General features: G+C 39.3%; 1 protein-coding gene across 1 annotated transcript in view; it reads right to left on the bottom strand.

The window, feature by feature from the left end:
- UBE2D2 (ubiquitin conjugating enzyme E2 D2) overlaps positions 1-22,883 on the bottom strand; it is a 53,690-nt gene extending 30,807 nt beyond the window's left edge. The window contains exon 1 of the mRNA XM_027076563.2: positions 22,749-22,883. Within this exon, the coding sequence (XP_026932364.1) occupies positions 22,749-22,772 (24 nt within the window). The 5' untranslated portion in view covers positions 22,773-22,883. The remainder of the gene's footprint in view (positions 1-22,748) is intronic.
- Positions 22,884-23,434: the final 551 nt, after the last annotated feature.

Below are 23,434 nucleotides of genomic sequence, written 5' to 3'. Positions count from 1 at the left end.
GTTAAGTCGGAGTCTCGGTAGGAACAAATCTGGTAGTATGAAATTCTTTCTTCCTGTAATTCAAATTTTATCCAACAATTTCCAGAACACACAGGCAACCAAGAAGAGAACCACCTCTTTGATTTTTAATTTTTTAAAGTCTTACAGGAAAAATTTAAAGAATATAAGGTGAAAAACACAAAAGTGCCCAGTAATTACATTTTAATGCTACAAGAAATAATTTAATTCCAGTACATACAGAGCTTTTTAGAAATTACATACTAGTGGGGTGCCTGGGTGGCTCAGTCAATCAATCAACCGACTCTTGGTTTCAGCTCACATCATGATCTCACGATTCATGAGTTAGAGCCCCAGGTAAAACTCTGAGCGTACAGTACAGAGGCTGCATGGGATCCTCTCTCTTTCTCTCTGCCCCTCCCCTGCTCGTGCTCTATCTCTCTCTCAAAATGAATACATAAATGTTAAGAAAAAAAAAAAGGAAATTATATACTAGTATCTTTTATCTTTTTAATTCATTCCCCTTAGTTTCCCAGCACTAGGTTACACAGAGCAACTTGGGAGAGTGGGAGGATGGAGGAAATGATGGGGAGATGTTGGTCACAGTATTTCAAGTTATAAGATGGACAAGTTGTGGAGATCTAATGTACGGTAAGGTGATTACATTTAGTAATACTGTATGATATACTTGAAATTTCCTAAGACAGTGTATCTTAAATGTTCTCATCACAAAAAAGAAATGGTACTTATGTGGCATGTGGAGGTGGTTAGCCAATACAATGGCAGTAATCATTCTGCAATATGTTAAGTGTATCAAATCGTCACTATATAGCTGAAACTTACACAATGTTATAGGGTGCCTCGGTAGCTCAGATGGATAAGGCTCTGACTCTTGATTTTCTTGATTTACGCTCAGGCCAAGATCTCATGGTTCATGGGATCGAGCCCCACATCAGGCTCCGCACTGCCAGCATGGAGCCTGCTTAGGATCCTCACCCTCTCTCTTGCTTGCTGGCACTCTCTCTCAAAAAGTAAATTAACTTAAAAACAGTATTAAATGTCAATTACATCTCAATAAAGCTGGAGAAAAAAGAAAAAATAAAGCAATTTAGGACGTTACTCTGACAGGAAAAAACCAGGCCCCAAATAAATGGCTACCTTTTTCTGCAAAACAATCATATTTTTAGGTTTCACTCCAACAAACCTTTTCCCTTCCCATCTACTCCTTCTCTCTTCCTTCCTCCTACTGATTGGCTAAACAAATCTTCAGAAAAACTTTTTTGAATTAACATTTGGAAAAATGTTAATTTAATATCACTCAACCATAAGAATGGTTTTTAATGAATCCAAAACCACAAAATTCTACGAAATTAAATTCTTAACACATGGCCTTATCCAACAAATAAACACATTATTAAGACAACATTTACTATAATTTCTCCTGCAGTAAATAATCTCCAAACATGGCTATCAACAATTTCTCCCTCCCTATAAGAACACACTACTCTTCTTATCAAGAAATCATCTATTAACTACCCTATGACCCAGCAATTGCACTACTAGGCATTTATCCAAGGGACACAGGTGTGCTGTTTCAAAGGGACACATGCACCCCATGTTTATAGCAGCACTATCAATAATAGCCAAAGTATGAAAAGAGCCCAAATGTCCATCGATGGATGAATGGATAAAGAAGATGTAGTATATATATACAATGGAGTATTACTCGGCAATCAAAAAGAATGAAATCTTGCCATTTGCAGCTACGTGGATGGAATGGATGGAACTGGAGAGTATTATGCTAAGTGAAATTAGAGAAAGACAAAAATCATTATGACTTCACTCATATCAGGACTTTAAGAGACAAAACAGATGAACATAAGGGAAGGGAAACAAAAATAATATAAAAACAGGGAGGGGGACAAAACAGAAGAGACTCATAAATATGGAGAACAAACTGAGGGTTGCCGGAGGGGATGTGGGAGGGAGGATGGGCTAAAATGGGTAAGGGGCACTAAGGAATCTACTCCTGAAATCATAGTTGCACTATATGCTAATTTGGATGTAAATTTTAAAAAATAAAAAATAAAACAAGTTAAAAAAAAAAAAAAAGAAAGAAATCATCTATTTCCCTTCCTCTAGAATGCTGGCTAGCTATCCATCTTGGTTGACCAAAAAAATAGACCAATTGCAATACTGTGTCAGTTTTAAGTCTATTATTTAAGAGGCCTGACAGCTTTCCTTCTTTTGCTCTGAGCCACCACATAGAAGTCCAGGCCATCTTGCTGGAAAGACCCTTTGAGGGCTGACGATATACATTTCAGCCAACAGTGAGCAACAAGTCCCCAGACCTGTACGGGAAGTCTTGAACCTTCTAACTCTGGTGATAGCGGACTATGAGCACAAAAATGGCCCTAGCTGACAAAACAGGAAGCAAAACTGTCTGGTCAATCCACAGAATCCCGAGAAATAATAAGTCATTGTTTTAAGGCACTAAGCTTTGGAGTCATCTTTTACACACCAAAGCTAACTGATAAATACCCCTATATAGTCTCTAAAGAGAATGGGACTCTGAATAATAGATCCTTGCAAAAATTATTACCATAGCAGTTTCTCAGCAAGAACAATCACAAATTTCTATTTCTGCTAAATACTAAAAAACAAAACAAAAAACAAAAACCTCAACAATCCACAACTGCCTTGCTACTGAAAGCTACTTGGTTAAGAGAAATATTTTTAATATTTTAAAATACTGTTAAGAGTGGGAAGATAAAAGTAGTTTACTTCAAGTGATCCACTTTCCTCCAGATCTGACATCCTTATATACTGTCCAGAGTCCTTTACAACACCAAACAATAATTAATCTTGGTAGGTATAAATATTCATCTAAAGCCTTCAATGAGGTAAATAATAAGCTAGCCATCTTAGCTAAATATAGAATATAGCTGTTTTTAAATGTTATATATTGATCTAAAAGAAAACTATTAACTATTTTTAGAATATTATAAGTGTCCAATACTTTTATCTGCTACATAAAAATGATTAGATCTATTGTACTCTATGACTTTTGAAGTACCTGTTCCTTTAGAGTTACAACTCCTAGAAACATGAATTTTGGTCTAATAATTATAGCATGTGTTTAGAAAGATATATAGGAAGAACCAAAGTATCTCAAATTTCCAGGCAAAGTGACAGATTCCACATGTAACTTTTACTCTCTCCAAAATCCTATTAAAATGAGAGTCAACAGATTTTTTTAAAATTTTAATTCCAGTGTAGTTAACATAGTGTTATATTTGTTTCAGGTGTACAATATAGTGATTCAACAATTCCATACATTACTCAGTTCTCATCAACGTAAGTGTATTCTTAATCCCCTTCACCTGTTTCACTTACCCACCTACCCATCTCCTCTCTGGTAACTTACCATCTGTTTGTTCTCTATATTTAAGGAGTCAACAGATTTTTTTTTCTTAAGGCTTAAACCTAGGAGCACAAAAGAATGGTGGACAGAACAAAAGCAATAAAATTTTGGGAAGATAAAAAACAAGAACAACGAGTGTTAGTGACTTAGCAGTCCCAAGAAGGTAAATCCTAATTTATGGGAAAAAGTCAAGGAATCAAATTTATAAAGGCTCACAAGTTGATGGTACAAGCAACTTCTGGAAGCAGCGTTACAAACAGCACTGTTTTCAAGTCTGTTTAAGGAGACGAAGATACAATTAGCAGTATCTAGAGAGTGGGGGACAGTATATAGGACAAGGGATATATTTTACTCAACAAATAAGTGTAATAAAAGGAAGACAACTATATATTAACAAAGACTTAGAAGACATCAACCAAATGCAATTAGTTGAATTTGTTTTAATTAAAAAAAATCAAATGTAAAAGATACTTAAAATCTCATTTGAAAGAGAAAAATTTTAAACCTGACATTTGATATCACAATATTGTTCATATTCTACATGTAACAACTACAGAAGTGCCTGGGTGGCTCAGTCAGTGGAGCATGCCACTCTTGATTTGGGGGTTGTGAATCTGAACCCCATGATTACTTAAAATATCTTTTTTTTAATTTTTAAAAATATTTACTTATTTTTAAGAGAGAGAGAGAAAATGCACGCAGTGGGTATACAGAGACAGAGGATACAAAGTGGGCTCTGCACTGAGAGCAGAGAGCACGATGTGGGGCTTGAACTCACGAACTGTGAGATCATGACATGAGCCAAGCCAGATGCTTAACTGAGTCACCCAGGAGCCCCAAGAGGTTACTTACTTACTTATTTATTTATTTTGAGGGGGGGGGGGAGGGAGAAGAGGCAGAGAAAGAGGGGGAGAGGGGGAGGGAGGGAGAGGGAGAAGGGGGAGGGGGAGGGAGAGAGAGACAGAGAGAGAGAGACAGAGAAAGAGGGGGGAGGGGGAGAGAGAGAGAGAGAGAGAGAGAGAGAGAGAGAGAGAGATATCCAAGTAGGCTGCACACTGTCAGCACAGAGCCCAACACAGGATCGAACTGACGAACTGTGAGATCATTACCTCATCTGAAACCAAGAGCCAGATGCTCAACCAACTGAGAGACCCAGGTGCCCCAAAGTAAAATCTTAATAATAATAATAATAATAATAATAATAATAATAAAAAAGATGTGATAACTGTACCATGCACATGATTTTTAAAGAATTCTTGTCTTAGGGTTTTTCAAACTGGGCAATACTGACATTTTGGGCTGGATAATTCTTTGCTGTTGGGAGCTATTCTATGCATTGCAGAATGTTTAACAACTCCCTAGCCTCTACCTACTAGATAAGAGTAGCACCTACTACTAGCCTCCCAGTTGTGACAAACAAAAATGTCTACAAACAATGCCCAATGTCACTTAGTGGGCAAAATCGCCCAGAGCTGAAAACCACTGTCTTATCTCTTAGTAATATATTGTGAATTACTGACAAATAAAATGATGTGATATTTGGGATTGGCTTCAAAATAATCCAATGAGGGTGGAAGGGGTAATTAAGAAATGACACAAAATGACAGGTGATGGGGTACTTGGAAATTTATTACAGAATGTTCAATGTTTGTGTACATTTGAAAACTGCACTGGTTTATTAGACATCTGTTTAGTGCTTTTCTCTGTAGTGTGTTATATTCATATTGAGGGAAATTTTATTTTATTTTTATGTTTTTAATGTTTGTTTTTGAGAGAGAGAGAGAGAGACAGAGGCAGAGCATGAGTGGGGGAGAGGCAGAGAGAGAGGGAGAATGTAAAGCAGACTCTAGGCTCCGAGCTGTCAGCACAGAGCCCAACACTGAGCTCGAACTCACCAACTGTGAGATCATGACCTAAACCGAAGTCTGACACTTAACCGACTGAGCCACCCAGACACCCACATAATGAGGGAAATTTTAAAAGAAAAAGTTAATTAGAAAGTTTTGTATCTCGTTAGTTGGGTGTCACAAAGGTTGGAAATCAATGTGGCAATATCTTACAAGGAAAGGCTCACAATCTATGACCAAACAACTCTACTAACTATAAAGAGAAACCCTCACCTACGTGTACCAAGAAACACGTATGGGAATGTTGATGCTTCAGTGTCCCTAGCAATACAAAACTTGGAAAAAATGTCTATTACAGGGTAATAAATTTTAAAAACTACATTGTTGGTATTTGTTGAAAATGCTTGTCATTTAAAATGTATACTTTTCCAAAAAAAAAAAAAAGTATACTTTTCCGTCACTTCTTAGGGCCTTTTGGGTAAGATCAAGTGTAAAATGTATACTTTTTCAGGAGTGCCTGGGTGGCTCAGTAGGTTAAGTGGGTAGCTTGGTCAGTTAAGTGTCCAACTCTTAATCTCGGCTCATGACTCAGGGTTCTTGGGATTGAGCCCCATGTCAGGCTCTGCACTGACAGCATGAACACTGTTTGGGATTCTCTCTCTCTGCCCCTCTCCCCACTGCTTGCACTCTCTCTCTCAAAATAAATAAAGTTTAAAAATAACTTTAAAACTTAAAACTAATAAAAGTATGTCTAGATCACTTCTTTGACTCTGGACTCCTTCAGTGAATGCCTCCCCACTCAAGCCACAAGTCAGAGGTTTATTTTCTGGAAAGGATAAAACAGAAGGTCTTAAGACTGACACAGCCAAAGGCATGGATGATGTACAGAAAACAGGAAGATTAAGTGAACATTTACATACAAACTTTGTTCCTGGTGATTCTGAGAAAACTGGAAGCCAGGCCTGTACTGTCTAGGCGGGAGATTACAAGATCCTCAGAAAAACGTGCCCAGTACAAAACAAGGAGCTTTACAATTCACTGATATAAATGGTTCATCTAGAGAAATAGCCTAGCCAGCAAACTGTAAACTGAATTCTACAGTTGCTAAACTTCATCCCTGTATGCTTAGACCTTTTCATCAGTTTTCTAGTACCCCACTCAATATAAATAACTGACAATAAAGAAATCAGCCATCTGAGGATTCATCTTCAACATCAACTTTAGATAAAGACGAAGGGGTGCCTGGGTGGTTCAGTCAGTTGAGCGTCTGACTTCAACTTGGGTCATGATCTCAGTTCAAGGGTTCGAATCCCTCATCAGGCTCTTCGCTGGCAACACAAAGACTGCTTGGGATCCTCTCTCTCTGCCCTTCCCCCACTCACACTGTCTCAGTCTTTCTCAAAACAAATAAACTTAAAAAAAAAAAAAGGGACTAGAGACAACAATATCCCATCCATCAGGAAGGCTATTATTATTACAATTTTTTAAATGTTTATTTATTTTTGAGAGAGAGACAGCGTGAGGAGGGTGAGGTGCAGGGCAGGGGAGGGTGGGGGGCGGAGGATCCAAAGCCAGGTCTGCACAGACAGTTGAGAACCCAAGAGCCCAATACAGGTCTCAAACTGGAGAACTGTGAGATCATGACCTGAACGAAAGTCAGGCACTCAACAGACTGAGCCACCCAGGAGCCCCTCAGAAAGGCTATTACCAGAACCCAAACAAAAAAACAAAAACAGAAAGTAGCAACTTTTGGTCAAGATAAGCTAGAACCCTTGTGAGTGGGAGTGTAAAATGGTACAGTCACTGTGGAAAACAGTATGGCAGTTCCTCCAACAATTAAAAATAGAATTACCATAATTACACATGATCTAACAATTCCAGTTCTAGGTATAAACCTTAAATAACTGAAAGCACAGTCTTGAAGAGTTATCTGTATACCTATGTTCATGGCAGCATTACTCAGAATAGCTAAAACAACCCAAGAATCCATCACCAGATGAATGAATAGGCAAAATGTGGTATATATGTACAATGAAGCATTATTTGGCCTTGAAAAGGAAGGATATTCTGACAACATGGATGAACTTTAAGAACATTAAGCTAAAGTGAAAGAAGTAAGTCACACAAAGATAAATACTGTAGGATTCCAATTATATAAGAAACCTAGTTGGGGCGCCTGGGTGGCTCAGTCGGTTAAGCGTCCGACTTTGGCTCAGGTCATGATCTCACGGTTTTTGAGCTTGAGCCCCTCGTCGGGCTCTGTGCTGACAGCTCAGAGCCTGGAGCCTGCTTCCAATTCTGTGTCTCCCTCTCTCTCTCCCCCTCCCTTGCTCATGCTCTGTCTCTCAAAAATAAATAAAACGTTAAAAAAAAAAAAGAAACCTACTCAAAAATAAGAGAGATAAAAAAGTAGAATGATGGTTGCCAGGGGCTGGGGAGACAGAGGATGGGGTGTTATTGTTTAATAGCAACAGAGTTTCAGTTGTGAAAAGTGAGAAGACTTCTAGAAATGGATGGTGGTAATGGTTGTACAACAATATGAATGTACTTAATATCAGTGAAATGTCTATGTTAAAATAGCTTAGATGGAAGGTTTTATGTATATGTAATTAAAAGAAAAAAAAAACAGATCAAAGATCTAAATGGAAGAGCTAAAACTATAAAACCCTTAAAAAGAAACATAAATGTACATCTTTGTATCCTTGGATTGAGCAACACTTTCTTAGATATGACACCAAAAGCACAAAACTCTGCAAATCACTTATCTGATAATGGTTTAGTATACAGAATATACAAAGACTTCTTCTCGACAATAAAGAACCCAACTTAAAAATGGGCAAAGGAGGGGCAAATGGGTGGCTCAGTCGATTAAGCATCTGACTTCAGCTCAGGTCATGATCTTGCAGTTCATGAGTTTGAGCCCCGCATACGGCTCTGCGCTGACAGCTTGGAGCCTGGAGCCTGCTTTGGATTCTGTGTCTCCCTCTCTCTCTGCCCCTCCCCTGTTTGCTCTCTGTCTTTCTCAAAAATAAACAAACATTAAAAAAATATTTATTGGGGCGCCTGGGTGGCTCAGTCGGTTAAGCGTCCGACTTCAGCTCAGGTCACGATCTCACGGTCCGTGAGTCAGTGACTTCGAGTCCCGCGTCGGGCTCTGGGCTGATGGCTCAGAGCCTGGAGCCTGCTTCCAATTCTGTGTCTCCCTCTCTCTCTGCCCCTCCCCCGTTCATGCTCTGTCTCTCTCTGTCTCAAAAATAAATAAACGTTAAAAAAAAAATTAAAAAAAAATTTATTAATAAAAATGGGCAAAGGAAAAAACAAACAACAAACTTCCTTTAACAACAACAACAACAACAGGGGCACCTGTGGCTTAGTCTGTTAAGCATCCAACTTCAGCTCAGGTCATGATCTCTAGGTTTGTGGGTCTGAGTCCCGTGTCAGGCTCTGTGCTGACAGGTCACAGCCTGGAGCCTGCTTCAGATTCTGTGTCTCCCTCTTTCTCTGCCCCTCCCCCAGTTGCGCTCTGTCTCTCTCAAAAATAAACATTAAAAAAATAAGTAAATAAAAATGGGCAAAGGATACACCTTTCTCCAAAGAGGATGTATATATATGGCCAATGAGCACATGAAGAGATGCTCAATATCATTCAGTAATTAAGAGAAATGTAAATTATAACCACAATCATATATCACTTGACACCTACTAGGAAAGCTATCATCAAAATAATAAAGTAACAAGTGTTGATGACCATATGTAGAAACTAGAACATGCATACATTGCTGGTGGGAATGTAAAATAGTGCAGCCTGTTTACAAACAGTCTGGCGATTCCTCAAAAAATAAACATCCAATTACCACATGACCCAGCAATTCCACTCCTAGGTATATATCCAACAGGAATGAAAATTAATGTTCACAGAAAAAATGCAAAGTATTTGAAAAATACTGTTCAAGCAACATTATTCTTAACAGGTTAAAAAAAAATGGAAACAATCCAAATGCCCATCATCTGGTAAATGGAAAAAGAAAATGTTAGCTACCCATACAACAGAATATTATTCAGTCACAAAAAGGAATTCTAAGTACTGATATGTACTGTAACTTGCATATAGCTTGAAAACACTGTTAAACAAAATGAGCCAGACACAAAAGGTCACATGTTGTATGATTCCATTTATATAAAATGTCCAGAATAGGCAAATCCATATAGGTAGAAGGTGTGTGGAGGGAACAGGCAGAGAGCAGTCCAGGAAGTCCAACATCCGGTAATAGTTAAGAAAAAAGGGAGAACAGAGAAAAATGAAGTTAATGAATCCATGAACAAAATGATTCAATAAAATTTTTCAAAACTTGAGGACATGGGGATAAAGAAGATGGAGTTATTACTCAGCCATCAAAACGAATGAAACCTTACCATTTGCAATGACATGGAGATAGAATGTATTATGCTAAGTGAAATAAGTCAGTCCGAGAAAGAAAAATACCATATGACTTCACTCATACATGGAATTTAAGAAACAAAACATGAAAATATGGGAGGGGGGTAAAAAAAGAAAGAGAAGGAAACAAACCATAAGAGACTCTTGAGAACAGAGAACAAACTGAGGGCTAATGAAGGGAGACGAATGGGGGATGGATATTAAGGAAGGCACTTGTTGGGGCACCTTGGTGTTTCAGAGGGTTAAGGGTTTGACTTCGGCTCAGGCCATGATCTCCCAGTTCGTGAGTGTGAGCCCACCATGGGGCTCTCTGCTGTCAGGGCAGAGCCCACTTCAGAGCCTCTGTCTCCCTCCCTCTCTCTGCCCCTCCTCCCTCATACTTCCTCTCTCAAAAATAAACAAACATTAAAAAAAAAGGGAGAGGAAGGGCGTTTGTTAGGATGAGCACTGGGTTTGTATGTAAGTGATGAACCACTGAATTCTCCTGAAACTAATACTGCACTGTATGTTAACTAGAGCTTAAATATAATTTGGAAAATAAAATAAAATAAAACAAACAGGACGTGAATTTCTGGCTCAAAAAGACCAACTGAATGTTGAGCAAAATAAATGAAAACTGACCTACAACACCACTTGTCATGAAATATCACATGTGAGACAAAGAAAACCTGGGGGTGCCTGGGTGGCTCAGTCGGTTAAGCGTCCGACTTCGGCTCAGGTCATGATCTCGCAGTCCGTGAGTTTGAGCCCTACGTAGGGCTCTGTGCTAACAGCTCAGAGCCTGGAGCCTGTTTCAGATTCTGTGTCTCCCTCTCTCTGACCCTACCCTGTTCATGCTCTGTCTCTCCCTGTCTCAAAAATAAATAAAAAATGTAAAAAATAAATAAATAAATAAATAAATAAATAAATAAAAAGAAAGAAAGAAAGAAAACCTGCAAGCTTCCAGAAAGAAAACTGGTCACATATACAGGATCAAAAAATCAGAGCAGTTTTGGACTTAACAGCAATCCTGGAAGCTAAAAGACAATGAATATACTACCACATAAGTAAAAAGAGTGCCACAGTAGTGGCCCTACTTCAGGCTCTAAAATTACAGATCAAGTCAAGTTTACTATCCTGGCTAAGAAACAAATAGCTCCTCTCCAAATGCCAATAAACACTGTTGGCTTCGGGTTGTTCCTTGAAGTCTGAACAATTTTTTAACCTTGTATTATGTTGCATGTGACCTCATTCAACTGAATTTCCACATCAAGTTACAGATTCAACAAAGAGGAACGGAAAGAATATAATGGAAAAAAAATAACTGCATAAGCATGTTTTGGGATTGCACTGTAAGGTAAACAGACTTTCTTCATTCAAGATTTGTCCCACAGTAATGAAAATAAAGGGTATAAATATTTCTCGTTTTTTTTTTTTTAATATTTCTCTTTTCAAAAAGAATTCAAATTTCAGGGGCACTTGGATGGCTCAGTCAGTTAAGCATTTGACTTCACCCCAGGTCATGATCTCACAGTTCATGAGTTTGAGCCCTACATCGGACTCTGTGCTGACAGTTCAGAGCCTGGAGCCTGCTTCAGGTTCTGTGTCTCCCTCTCTCTCTGCCCCTACCCAGCTCATGTGCACGCACATATTTTCTCTCTCTTTCTCTCTCTCAAAGATAAATAAACATTAAACAATTTTTTCAAATTCTTGTTTTAAACCAATTTAGTCAGTGTTTTAAACACTTGGGAAATGCTTTCAAATCAATCTCATAAAAGATATACTAAATATCATGGTAATTCACAGATTTTAAAAACAGCTCACAAATTATGTATGACATAGTGCCGGTATGTTCAATAATTTCAAAGTGGATTTTACTATTTCTAGTCAACAAAAGTGAAGCGCAATGCTTAAAGATACAAATAATCTGGTCTACTACTAAACTCAGTGAGGATATAGTATTGCTTTAATGCAATTAAGTCAAGTGGGGGGGGGGCTCCACAAGCAATTCCCATCACCTACAACGACACACCTTTATGACAACATGAATATTTCTAAATATGCAAAGATGCCAAACTTTAAAAAGAGAAGCTATTGAGGTGCCTGGCTGGCTCAGTCAATGGAGTGTGCTACTCTTGATCTTGGGAGTCATGAGTTTAAGCCCCAACTTGGGCAGAGAGTTTACTTAATAAGAAAAAAAAAAAAAAACTAAACTAAAAAAAAGACAAGCTATTGCTAACAAAACTTTAACACTAGAGCTAAATTAGGTAGTTCTGAATGTTAAATTGCATGTAAGTACATAGGTGTTGGTCATATCAGTGTCTAAATCCTTTTGTATTCATTAACTATTTCATAATAAAAGATAAGTTTCAGAACTTTAATTACAGTTGTTTCCAACTATTTCTAAGAATGGAGACTAGCTTATAAGGTTACTAATCAAAATTATCTCAGAATATAACACTAACTTAAAACCATGGTCTTCGTTTACTCCAAGAATGGCTGTAGAAAAGGCCATATTCTCCATAATACGTCGGGCTCTTCCCTTTCCAAACAGGACCTGGCACAATGGCTACCACAAAGAAGGGTGTTAAGAAGAAGGGCTGTTCTCCCACCAATGAGGTAGTGACCAGAGAATATACATTAACATTCAAAAGCGCATCCATGCTGTAAGTTTCAAGAAGTGTGCCCCTTGGCACTCAAAGACTTCCAGAAATTTGCCACAAAGGCAATGGAAACTCCAGATGTGTGCACTGACACCTGGCTGAACGAAGCTGTCTGGCCAAAGGAATAAGGAATGTTCCATACCTTACATGTGCAGTTGTCCAGAAAAAGGAGGATGAAGATTCACCAAACAAGCTCTATACACTGGTTACCTAAGTACCTATCACCATTTTCAAAAACTTATAGACAGTTAATGTGGATGAGAACTAAGTGCTGATTATCAAATAAAGGTTTAAAACTGAAGAGAAAGGAAGGGAGAGAGGTAAAAGAAAAGAACGAGCCATATTCCACAACTGGAAAAAGTGCTATATGGTTACAATTACTGGGGTGAACTTCCTGTATCTGCTTTAAGTAATGTTCTATATGACTAGCACTATTACTTTAAACAGTTTTTATCTAAATATCTATGTCAAATAAAAAGTCCTTTATTTTACTTTGTTTTTTAAAAATTCTGAGAAAATCTATAATGGGATGTACATGACCCAGTGCAAGATGTCCAAGTCAGGAAAATTAAGGGCAACTCCTGGGGAGGGAAAGCAAGAATGGTATCTATGCAGGTGCACCCAGCATTGGGAGGTTGATTATACTGGAAAATTGATGAAATGAGTACATTTATTAACAGTAGCAGGCTTCTCACTGTCAGAAAAGAAATGGTTATACTGGAAAGAAGAAATATAGGGTGAACCCTATGGCATTCGACTGGAATTAGAGGTACCAATGTGAACTCATGTTTTTTTTTTTAATATATACAGAGAAAACTAAATATACATGGAAATGTGTGTACTGCGTGTGTCCATGTGTCTGTATATACATATACATATTCCTTAGCTACATCCACTGATTATACTGAGAAAGCTCGGAAGCAGTGAGATTTCAAGAGCAATGAGCATACCTAGCATCCAAATATTGATTTCTAAATACCATTTTCCAGTAAACAGAACTAGGAAGCCTTGGAAAAATAGATGATTACACAGCTAGAGCAGGGTAAAAAAAAAAACAAAAACAAAAACCAGAGATATATTATGCTGCCAAAACAAACTAAATGCTCAAAGAATGATGAGGGAAAAACAGAACTGAGAATTAAAATAAATTATAATAAATTACTATAATCTACCTGAATAAAATAGTTTGAAATCATGAGTCCAAATATAAGTTTAAAAATAAGTAAGTTAATACTTTTGCATGACAGTGTGGTACCCAGGGTCCAAAACAGCTCCCGATGATCCTTGACTCCTAGTATTTAAACCCTTTAGTTCTCGCCCCTACACTATACCAGGTGTGGTCTATGAAACCAACAGAATATCGCAAAGTGATAGCATGTCCATGTCTCTTGGGAGATTTGGTTATAAAAGATACTGTAGCTGCTCGCTCTAGCTCTCTCTGGGGGCACTCTAAGGGAAGCCATGTCTTAAGCATACTCAGGCAGCCCTATGGAGAGATTTAAGCAGGGAGGAAATTAATCCTTTAGTCCAATAACCCACAAGGAACTGAGTTCTGTCAACAACCATGGGAATGAGCTTAGAAGAGGATTCTCCAGTCTTCAGGGAACTGCAGCTCCAGGCAATAGCTTGGCAGCAACCTCAAAAAAGACTCTGAGCCAGAATCACCTAGCTATAAGCCATTCTCAGATTTCTGATCTTCAGATACTATAGGATAATAAATGTTTAAGTAGCTAAGACTTGGGGTACTTTCTTCCGTGACAACAAATAAATAACACAAATAAGATAAGTACATATTCTCAAAATGTCTCCTAATAAAATACTTATTCAATCATAAAGGGAAAAAGAGTTGGCTGTATAGTAAGGAACCATGGTAGACATTACCTTAATCAAGCAATAGAAGTGAAAATTCTCAGTAATGGGTCAATTTGAAATTGCATACCACCTGATAGGATGCAATGAAAAGAATCCCACCAAAATCACATACCATTTGATAGGGTACAAAGACAGTAACACAGCATTGCTTCTGACATTCCTACCACGTATCCACAACCTAACCTAAAAGTTGGTGTGTGTGTGTGTGTGTGTGTGTGTGTGTGTGTGTGTGTGTGTGTTTTAAATAGGCTCAATGCCAAATGTGGGGCTTGAACTCACAACCCTGGGATCAAGAGCCACATGCTCTACCAACTGAGCTAGGAAGGCACTCCATCCATGACCTAAATCTGATCGTACGAGAATAAACCCAAACTGAGGAACACTGCAAAATAACTGGTCTCTAATGTTTTAAAAGTGTCAAGGTCACGAAGCCAAGAAGAGACTAAGGAATTAAACAAGAGTATACACAGATAATAAAATGCAATGAGTAACTCTGGACTGGATCCTTTTTCTAAACACATTATTGGAACAACTGGCAAAACCTGAATGGGGTCTGAGGATTACATGGCAGTAAGATCTCAATGGAAATTTCCTAATTTTGAAGGCTGTATTAGGATTATGTGGCAGAATGTCCTTGTTTATAAGAAATACACATTAAAGTATTTGGGGGTGATGAGACATCATGTTAACAACTTATTCTTAAATGGTTAAAGAATAAAATGTTCTAGGTATTGTATTTGCAACTTTCTAACTGTAGCAGTTAAGTCACAATGATTATATTAAAGCCTACCTTTTATGTAGTCTGTTTTTCCTTTCTACTCACCCTCCACAGGTCTGCAGGGTAAATGACACTACCCTCATTCTATAAACAAGGAAGCTGAGGCTAAAAAAAATCAGCGAAGTAACCTTGCCTAAGGCCACAGAGCTAGCACAGGATTCAACAGATATATTATTCCAAAATCCCACTACTTTTTTCACCATATCACTTGCTGTCATTATTCGCTCAATATTGTTGACAAAAACTGAAGGCCTACTATGCATCAGATACTGGAAATATAATGAAGAAGACAAGGACTTTGCCCAGGAAAGCTCAGTCCAGAGGGGAAGAACAATCAATCATGTCTACATACTAAGAAATAGTTCTATAGTGGAACCCTACTGCCTGCATGCCTGGGGCACACAGGCACACAGAAAAGCCATTTCTATTGGGTCTCCAAGGATAAATAAAGAATTCAGGAGGAGGGGGTGGGGTGAGAAGACATTCACTGTATAAGGAAACACAGAAAGACTAAAGGAAATTGTTTCTGAAAAGGATCAATTAGAACTGTTTCAATTACAGTAGTATTTCTCACAAAACACTAGTCTGTATTCTAGGAATGAAACATAAAGGTGACGATATTTTTTGCCCTAAATTTTATCTACTTTTAATACATGTTTTTAAGAATATTACATATCCCGGCAGGTTTAAAGCCATAATTTGCCTGAAGAAACGAGAACACAAAACAAATGATGTCTATCTGTGTTGTGATGCACAAACAGCACTTACTCAAGGATATTATTGTCTATCTGACTCCACTATCTACCACTATCTAATTTCTTGTCGTAATTCAATATATATTTGAGACTTAATCAAAGCATACTGTTTATTAAGTATTTCTACAATACTAACCCATTCCCCATAGAGTTACAACTAGAATATGGAAGTTTTAAATAAAAAACAAAGTCCTTTGATTCTTAACCCCAGAAGTCAAATTATTTTGAAATAAACGTGAGCAAAGCATAAATTTCTTTTTGTTTTTTAATTAGACAACCTATTTCTACTCATGAGACAATTAACAATGTTGATAGTTGCCTAACTGCAAGAATGATGCCAAATACACACTTTGCATTCTTTTGCTAGAGTGTACCTGTTAGAAACAAATTTTTGTATTGTACTATAATGAAAACGACATACAGAACACATTTAATGCAGCCCTTGATGAAGATCTCTTTTATTAGGTAAGAAAAATACCATTTTAGGGTGCCTGGGTAGCTCAGCCGGTTAAGCGTCTAAGTCTTGGTTTCCACTCAGGTCATGATCTCACAGTTCTTGAGAGCAAGCCCAGCATCAGGTTCTGCACTGGCAGCAAGGAACCTGCTTGGGATTCTCCCTCTCCTTCTTTCTGCCCCTGCTCTCTTTCTCTCACAAAATAAGTAAACTTAAAAAAAAAAAAAAATGTTTATAGTTTGTTACTTTATAAGAAACAATGAATAATGTTTCCTCTTAATATATTTTGTTTTTAAATAATTTACCTGTGATATATGTATTTTAATTGATTTACCCGGGACCATTTGTGAGGTCAATCTTAACCCAAGTGTGCAATGTTTCATGAACTCTTATTTGTATCCATCAATAATATTAGTTTGAAAAGCATTCCAATAAAGTTAGGAGACACTAGATATGAGGAAGGAAGAGACAGCAGTTTATCAGAAGCTAAGGAAAATGAGTGACAACAACGTTAACTGTTATAAAAATTAAATAAAAACTAAGGAGGGTGTCCACTGAATTTGGCAATTAAGTAATGACCAGTGACCTTACTAAGCAATCTCAGAATAGTGAATAGACTATTCTTTTAAGAATTTTGGCACTGAAATGCCAGAGATGAGAGGGAAAAAGAAGAGGAAAGAATTAACTGTAGTGGGGGAGGGGAGTTAAAAAGTTTTTTGTTGTCGTTTATTTTTGTTTAGGAAGCTTGAATGCTGAGGGGACTCGAGAAGAGGGGAGGGGAGGGGAGGGGAGGGGAGGGGAGGGGAGTGGAGGGGAGAGGAGAGGAGAGGAGAGAAAACTAGTAGAGTAAATTACTAGAGAGCAAGGACCTGGCAGAAAGAATACGAAAGCAAAAGTTAGATTGTCAAAGGGAAAAGTATAGCTTCTCCAGACACAAGAAGGAAGAAGAGTGATGACCAAGGTCAATTTGGAGCAATGGCTGGCTAAAGTCAAGATTACATGAATCTGAATCCTGGCTTTTCTTACCATAACCACAGAATCATAGACAAGTTTGTTTACTTTTCCAAGTGTCTATTTTCCCATCTAACCTGGGGAGAACAGAATTCTCACAGGGGTGTTCAGAAGATTCAGTAATTATGAAACTGCATGAGTACTCTAAAGATGGTAGCTACAGGGTTTTGTTTTTGTTTTCAAAAGCCTCAAAGGAAATCTGAAAGAATTCACATATTTCTATTTTCTCTGTAGAATAGGTAATTGGGTCACCAACTAACATTAAAAGTGTTGAAGGACATGAGACAGTGATTCTTAATCTTTTAGAGAATGAAAACCCATTTAACTCTGATGAAAGGTTGAAAGGTATATGGAGAACAGAATATCCGAACTTTGTGTAGTTTTAAGGGAGTTCATACACATCTCTTCAATAATAAAAAGAGATGCTAAGGCAAAGATCTGGTTCCAAGGCACAGTTTGAATACCCAACTGTTTGAACAAAAGAAAAAGACTGCATCTTTGGATTTACATACCTAACAGATCCATAAGGGTACATAGTCTGCCAGAAAAGACACTGGACATACCCAAGAAACCCAGGTTCTTGATTCAGCTCTAGAAGTCACACGGCCTTTTCAGAGAGTAGCTCTGAGATGTGCTGCAGTTCTAACATTTTATGATTCTATTACGTGAAACGTCACCTGACTCTGGAGACAGATCAAATGGTACTTTATTTTCCTATGTCATAGTTAAATATGATTTTGAAGGTTAGCTTGGGAACCTAACCACCAAAACTTTATTTCTACAGAAATAAAAAAGTGTGCTCCTGCATTTCTGGGATGAGGCTGCAGAGGTTCCTGGCAGCATCAGGCATGAGTCAGGTATTCCTATCCTGGGAACCGCCTAGGATATTTTAGCAGCCCTCTCTCTGGACTAAAATATCTAGAATTGGACTTTGTCAAAACTTCCTCTTTGTCAGTCAGCAGTACAGTAATACACACTGAGAGTGTCTAAAGCAACCAAAATTAAGTTATCCTTCAAGGATGGCTGTTTAAATTACATTTAAATAGCAACCTGGAAGAGCCAAAGAAAATTTCTCAATCCAATGAAACTTTGTAAAGAAAGAATCATTTCCTAATGAAAAACTAAAAAAACTAAAACTAAATAAAGAAAGAATCTCTGCAGATTTCAAGAAACTTATTTTTTGGAGTAAGAAGGTGTATCTGCTTTCTAAGATAGATCTAATTCAAACAGCTATCTTCAATGAACCATTTATTAAGGTTACCAGTACTCCACAGAACAGTTTGATAATTTGTTTTGCCATTTTGACAAGAATTCACTTTACCCTTACCTCTGATAATACTGTGGTATCACGATTAAAATACAGTATTTTAAAATTATTTTTTAATTTAATACTGTTGCAGTGTTACAAAGATAAGAATCAATCCTTTTGTAATCTTCCAATCTCAAAACATTTTCAAAGTGTGTAGTCTATACAAAGATGATTCACAACATGAAACAGAGCAGAATGAGGTTAAGAGTAAGATACAAACAAACTTCTGTGGGAATCAATGCATGTACTAAATTGGCTTTCCCTATGACCTCACACATAACCATATAAAAACCTCAGCAAAGAAGTTAATTAACAGTACACACACACACACACACACACACAAACCTACTTAATCTTGCCCATCTACATAAAGCAAACTTTTGAAACTTTAAAAAAAGATAGCAACTATGGTTTAAATGATTCAATCCTTACACTCCTGACTGCTTACTGAACCTCAATCTTTTAATGTTAATTCATAAATTAAACTGAAGCCTACCAAACCTGTCAGAAGTATGTTTTGTTTTTAATTTGAATTGGTTGCCAAAATCTAGATTTGTGGCTTCCCTTTTGGGGGGGGGGGGGGGAGGAAGACCTGGCAACAGTGGGCCCACAGATCTTGGTAACAGCAACATTTGGAGAGAGCAGGGTAGCAGCTGCCCTCTTCTGATAGCATATGTAATTTCTAGTTCCCCTCAATTTTTTGCTCACTTTGGTTACCTGGTTGGCCTAGAACTATCAGAGTTTGAAATCTTTATTTTACTGAGGTTCCCCCCCACTTCCAGGAGTGATGTCTCTTGAGGGGTTTTAGAAGAAACTAGCTCTAAAAATCTTTATCATACGAACAGAATAAATCAAGTAAGAATCCTGGCATTAAAGCCATGTATACCAAATGTTAACTATAAATATCAGGATAACAGTAAAATGTACAAGGCACTATTACTGTTAAGAAAATAGTGTATAGTATCCTAACTTTGGTCTGTCTTCAACTCCTCAAAGAATCAAGACATTGTCTTTTATCCTTCCCCAGAATAAAGAAATTAGTCCTGTATTTCAATATTATAGCACTCTAAGCACCCAAAAGTCTCCTGCATCTGTGTAACAAAAGAAAAACAGGAAGTAAAAAAGGTCTGTGAGCAGCCAAAGAGACCACACAGTTCACAGAACACATGAAGCCCTCGTCACTCAGAGCCTACTGGATCTTATTTTAGACATAATTTTAATAAGCTCCGTGATCTGGTTTCCCAGCCCACAACAGATGAGATGCAGCCAACTGGAAAAGGGCTGGGGGTGGTGCTGCTAGAAGCAGACACTCAAAGCATCAAAATCAAAGCTAAATACCTATAAAGTCAGCAGCAAACCTCAAAACACAGTAGGCTAGGACCATTTGGTGTGGATACAACAAGCCCAGAGGGTCCCGATCCTTGCAAAGAACTATACTGGATGTTGATGATGACCCTTTTTGGTATACTCTATTAAAGCATAGGTCAAGAGACCTTAAAGTGTGTATCAAAATAAAGTCTATGAAGTCTATCAAAAGCTTTTGCCATAAACACACGGCATTTAAAGAACTGTCAATCTCACAGAACACTATTTCCTTCTGTCAAAGAAAGAAGATATTGAACTCCTAAAGATGCTACATGTCAAATGTATTTGCTTTCAGCAAAATTTTATTAGAACCTAGATGAAGTTCATGATATCTAAAGTCAACAGAGTATTAACACAGAACTTTTTTTTTTTTTTTAAGAAAATGATAACTGGGAAGGTTTAAGACCAAGATTAATTACATAAGCCAACTAAGTTTTTTCTGTATTCCACTGTAGTTACATTACTAGGGTCAAGAAGATATGAAAACTGGTCTTATCCATACCTAGGTTAAGTCTGAACTCAACTTAAAACTGACATTACACAGGGGCACCTGGGTGGCTCAGTCAGTTAAGTGGTTGACTTCGGCTCAGGTCATGATGTCACAGTTTGAGGATTCGAGCCCCATACTGGGGCTGTCAGCAAGGAGCCTGCCTGGGATTCCCTCTCTTTGCCCCCTGCATGCACGCGTGCTCTCTCTCTCTCTCAAAATAAATAAACTTTAAAAAATTGGTATTACAAAAAAAATTGAAAAAGAAAATTTCCATTTGTTTTCACAATTTTATTGACTAGTATCCCAAAAACAAATTTTGTATTTCAAATCCCTGTCAGTCTCAGAAGTTAAGCATACTCTGGAAAGGGCTCTAGGTTATAAACCAGGAGGGTAAAAGGCTAACTGTGAGTTTTAAAAATTCAAAGTATCATTGCCTAAGCTTAATTTTCCTTATTAAAATTTTTATAAGAAGATATTTTAAAGAAAATCTAAAGAATACGTAGTAACTCAAAAAAACAAAAAACAAAAAAACCCATTACCGGGGCAAGTATATTAAAAGATTAAAATACATGTTTTGAATGTTACTTTTTTTCCTGAAAAATGTAACGCACATCAATTAATATAGACACTAAAGGATATATTTCTTGATCTGTAAGTTATCATACATACTTCTCTTCAGGTTTTAAAATAACAGCACAGGGCTGGGGCTGGGGGCGGGGGGGGGGGATTAAAAAAATTATATACAGTTACAATCTCAAATTGGTACTTCCCAATTAGACTGTAGAAGAACTCAGCAACTCCTAAATGCCTTAAAAATACATACATATTTTTATGTGGATGACCATCCCTCCACGTGCTTCAGCCCCTTAAAAAGTTCTTTAAGAAATTTCCCCTTAAGTTTCAAGCTCCTTTTAACACATAAGCGGCTTCATTTCAATACAAGGTTTACTCTGTCTAAAGTCTGCCCTTTTTTCATGTGTTAGAAGTCAAGTAAATCCAAACAAATTGGTAAGGCTCTAACCTAATTTACAGTAAGCACTGGGATTAATTTCACATTAAAGGTTTTTGACATGAATGAAATGAAGACCAAGTGCAAACAGGTATTTTAATTGTCCAACAGCCTGCATTTTCACTGAGTTTAGGGTAAGGTGAATATTGCTTCTCTTTCCCTTGCATCTCCATCCCATTCCTCCGATGGATAACCAATCTACTTGTAAGTGCCTAGCGGTTTAATAGAGCCTCTCCAAGTAACCAAGTGAAACACCAACAAAAATCAGAAGTACAATCGTACTTCACCACTTCTAGGAAAAAAAAACAACATGATAGGGGCACCAGGAGGTTACAATATTGGAGGGACCCTAAATTTTAAGCCAAGCCCATACTCTAGAAACTGTATAAGGAATACCTCCATACCAGTAACTAAATAACCTTTCATCGTAAAGGGCAAAGACATCCTTTCAAATGGAAAAATCTAGCAAAATTCCTTCCAAATTAAAAGAGTCCCCTTGAACATATTACCTAATTTAAGCGTTAAAATCCATTTTATGAAGACACTGTACAAGGAAACTTTAATTTCTCCAGTGGTTTTCAACGTGCAAGTTTCTAGCTCTACCCTTGCAAATTTAACAGCTTTTCTATTAGATCCATTCCTGTAAAACTCAAGTGTAGTTTCTTACATTTGGCAACCTCAAAGAACAAAACGCTTCTCTACTTCCCTCCTCCATCAAGAGTCATGTTTTTGTTTTGTTTCTCCTTCTGAACTTCCTACTCTTAAGTTTCTGGACAAGTAGAGTGGACCGAAGTGTATGGCCACCAAGAAGTAAGTGAACTCAAGAAATACTTGTAGATCGGACAAAAAGGCTTCCTCTGTCTGCCTGGGACATGGGCTCCAAGCTCAGGCGGGTCGGTGGAAGAAGCTATAGCAGGTGGGCGGGTGTGGGCGGGAGGTAGGAGAACACAGGCAGTGATGGGGCGAGGAGCCCTTTCGACCTCTGTCAAAGGGGCAGCTCAACGCCCCAGCCCCAGCTCCCCCTCCCGGCATGGCCGGACAATGGCCCTCTAGCGCAGCAGTCCCAAGCCGGGCAGAGGCCCTGGGACTCCATACCACGCGGGGCCTAGAAAGGAGGCCAGGGAGGAACGCAGAGCGGGCCAGCGCACCTCCGGCCTAAGCTCGGACCGCGAGCCGGGCCTCTACCGGCGCCATCACTGGGAACAGGGTGGGAAGGGCGCCCGGCAGGACCATCGCCGGCAGCCGGGTCCGAAGAGGCCGCGAGCCAGGCGGAGGCGACGGCGGGAAGTGCAGGCCGCAGCCTGCTCAGCTGGCCCGCCCAGCGGCCGGAACCCTCAGCCGACCTCCGGCCGCTTACCTTGTGGATTCTCTTCAGAGCCATCGTGGGAGGCGGGTGGCGGTGGCCCCCGGGGCGGGGACGGGGACAGGGGAGGGACGGGGAAGGGGCGAGGGGGCGCGAGGCCGCCTCGGTGATCGCGGCTCGGCTGGAGAAGATGGGCAGTTCGGGAGCGCGGGTTCGGCAGGATGGACTGAGGGCCGCGGCCCACTCGGCTCCTGAGCCTGCCGCAGCGGTCACCGCATCACCCGGCGGCGGCCCCTTTATGCGCTGCCGCCCGAGCCGCCGCCGCTACCACCGCCGCCGCCGCCGCCGTAGCTGCCTCTTCCACCTAATCTCAGCGCCGCCTCCTCAGCCGCCGCGGATCCCTCCGCCGGGGAGCAAGAGCCCTGGCCTCGGGCTCGGCCGGCGCCGCTCGATCGGACAACCAGAGGGACTGCCTGCTGCAGGTGGACGGACGGACGCGCGGGCGGACGGGCGGGCGGCGCCGCCGGGGTGGGGCCGCCGGAGCGCGGGGTGGGCCCAGACCGAGGGGCAGGTCGGGAGGCGCGGGGATTGGCGGGCTATGGGAAGGAGGGCCGGACCGCGCCGGCGGCGGAGGGATACGGGCCGCCCCTGTGAGTGTCTTACGCGCCGTCTCCTTCGCCGCCACGGCCGGCGAGAGGATGACGTCGCGAAGCGCAGGGAGGAAATCTCGCGAGATTCTT

This window comes from Acinonyx jubatus, chromosome A1 (genome assembly GCF_027475565.1).
Source record: "Acinonyx jubatus isolate Ajub_Pintada_27869175 chromosome A1, VMU_Ajub_asm_v1.0, whole genome shotgun sequence".
In the NCBI taxonomy this organism is placed as follows: Eukaryota; Metazoa; Chordata; class Mammalia; order Carnivora; family Felidae; genus Acinonyx; species Acinonyx jubatus.
The sequence above is the reverse complement of the archived record's forward strand: the minus strand, read 5'-3'. Positions and strand labels throughout refer to the sequence as shown.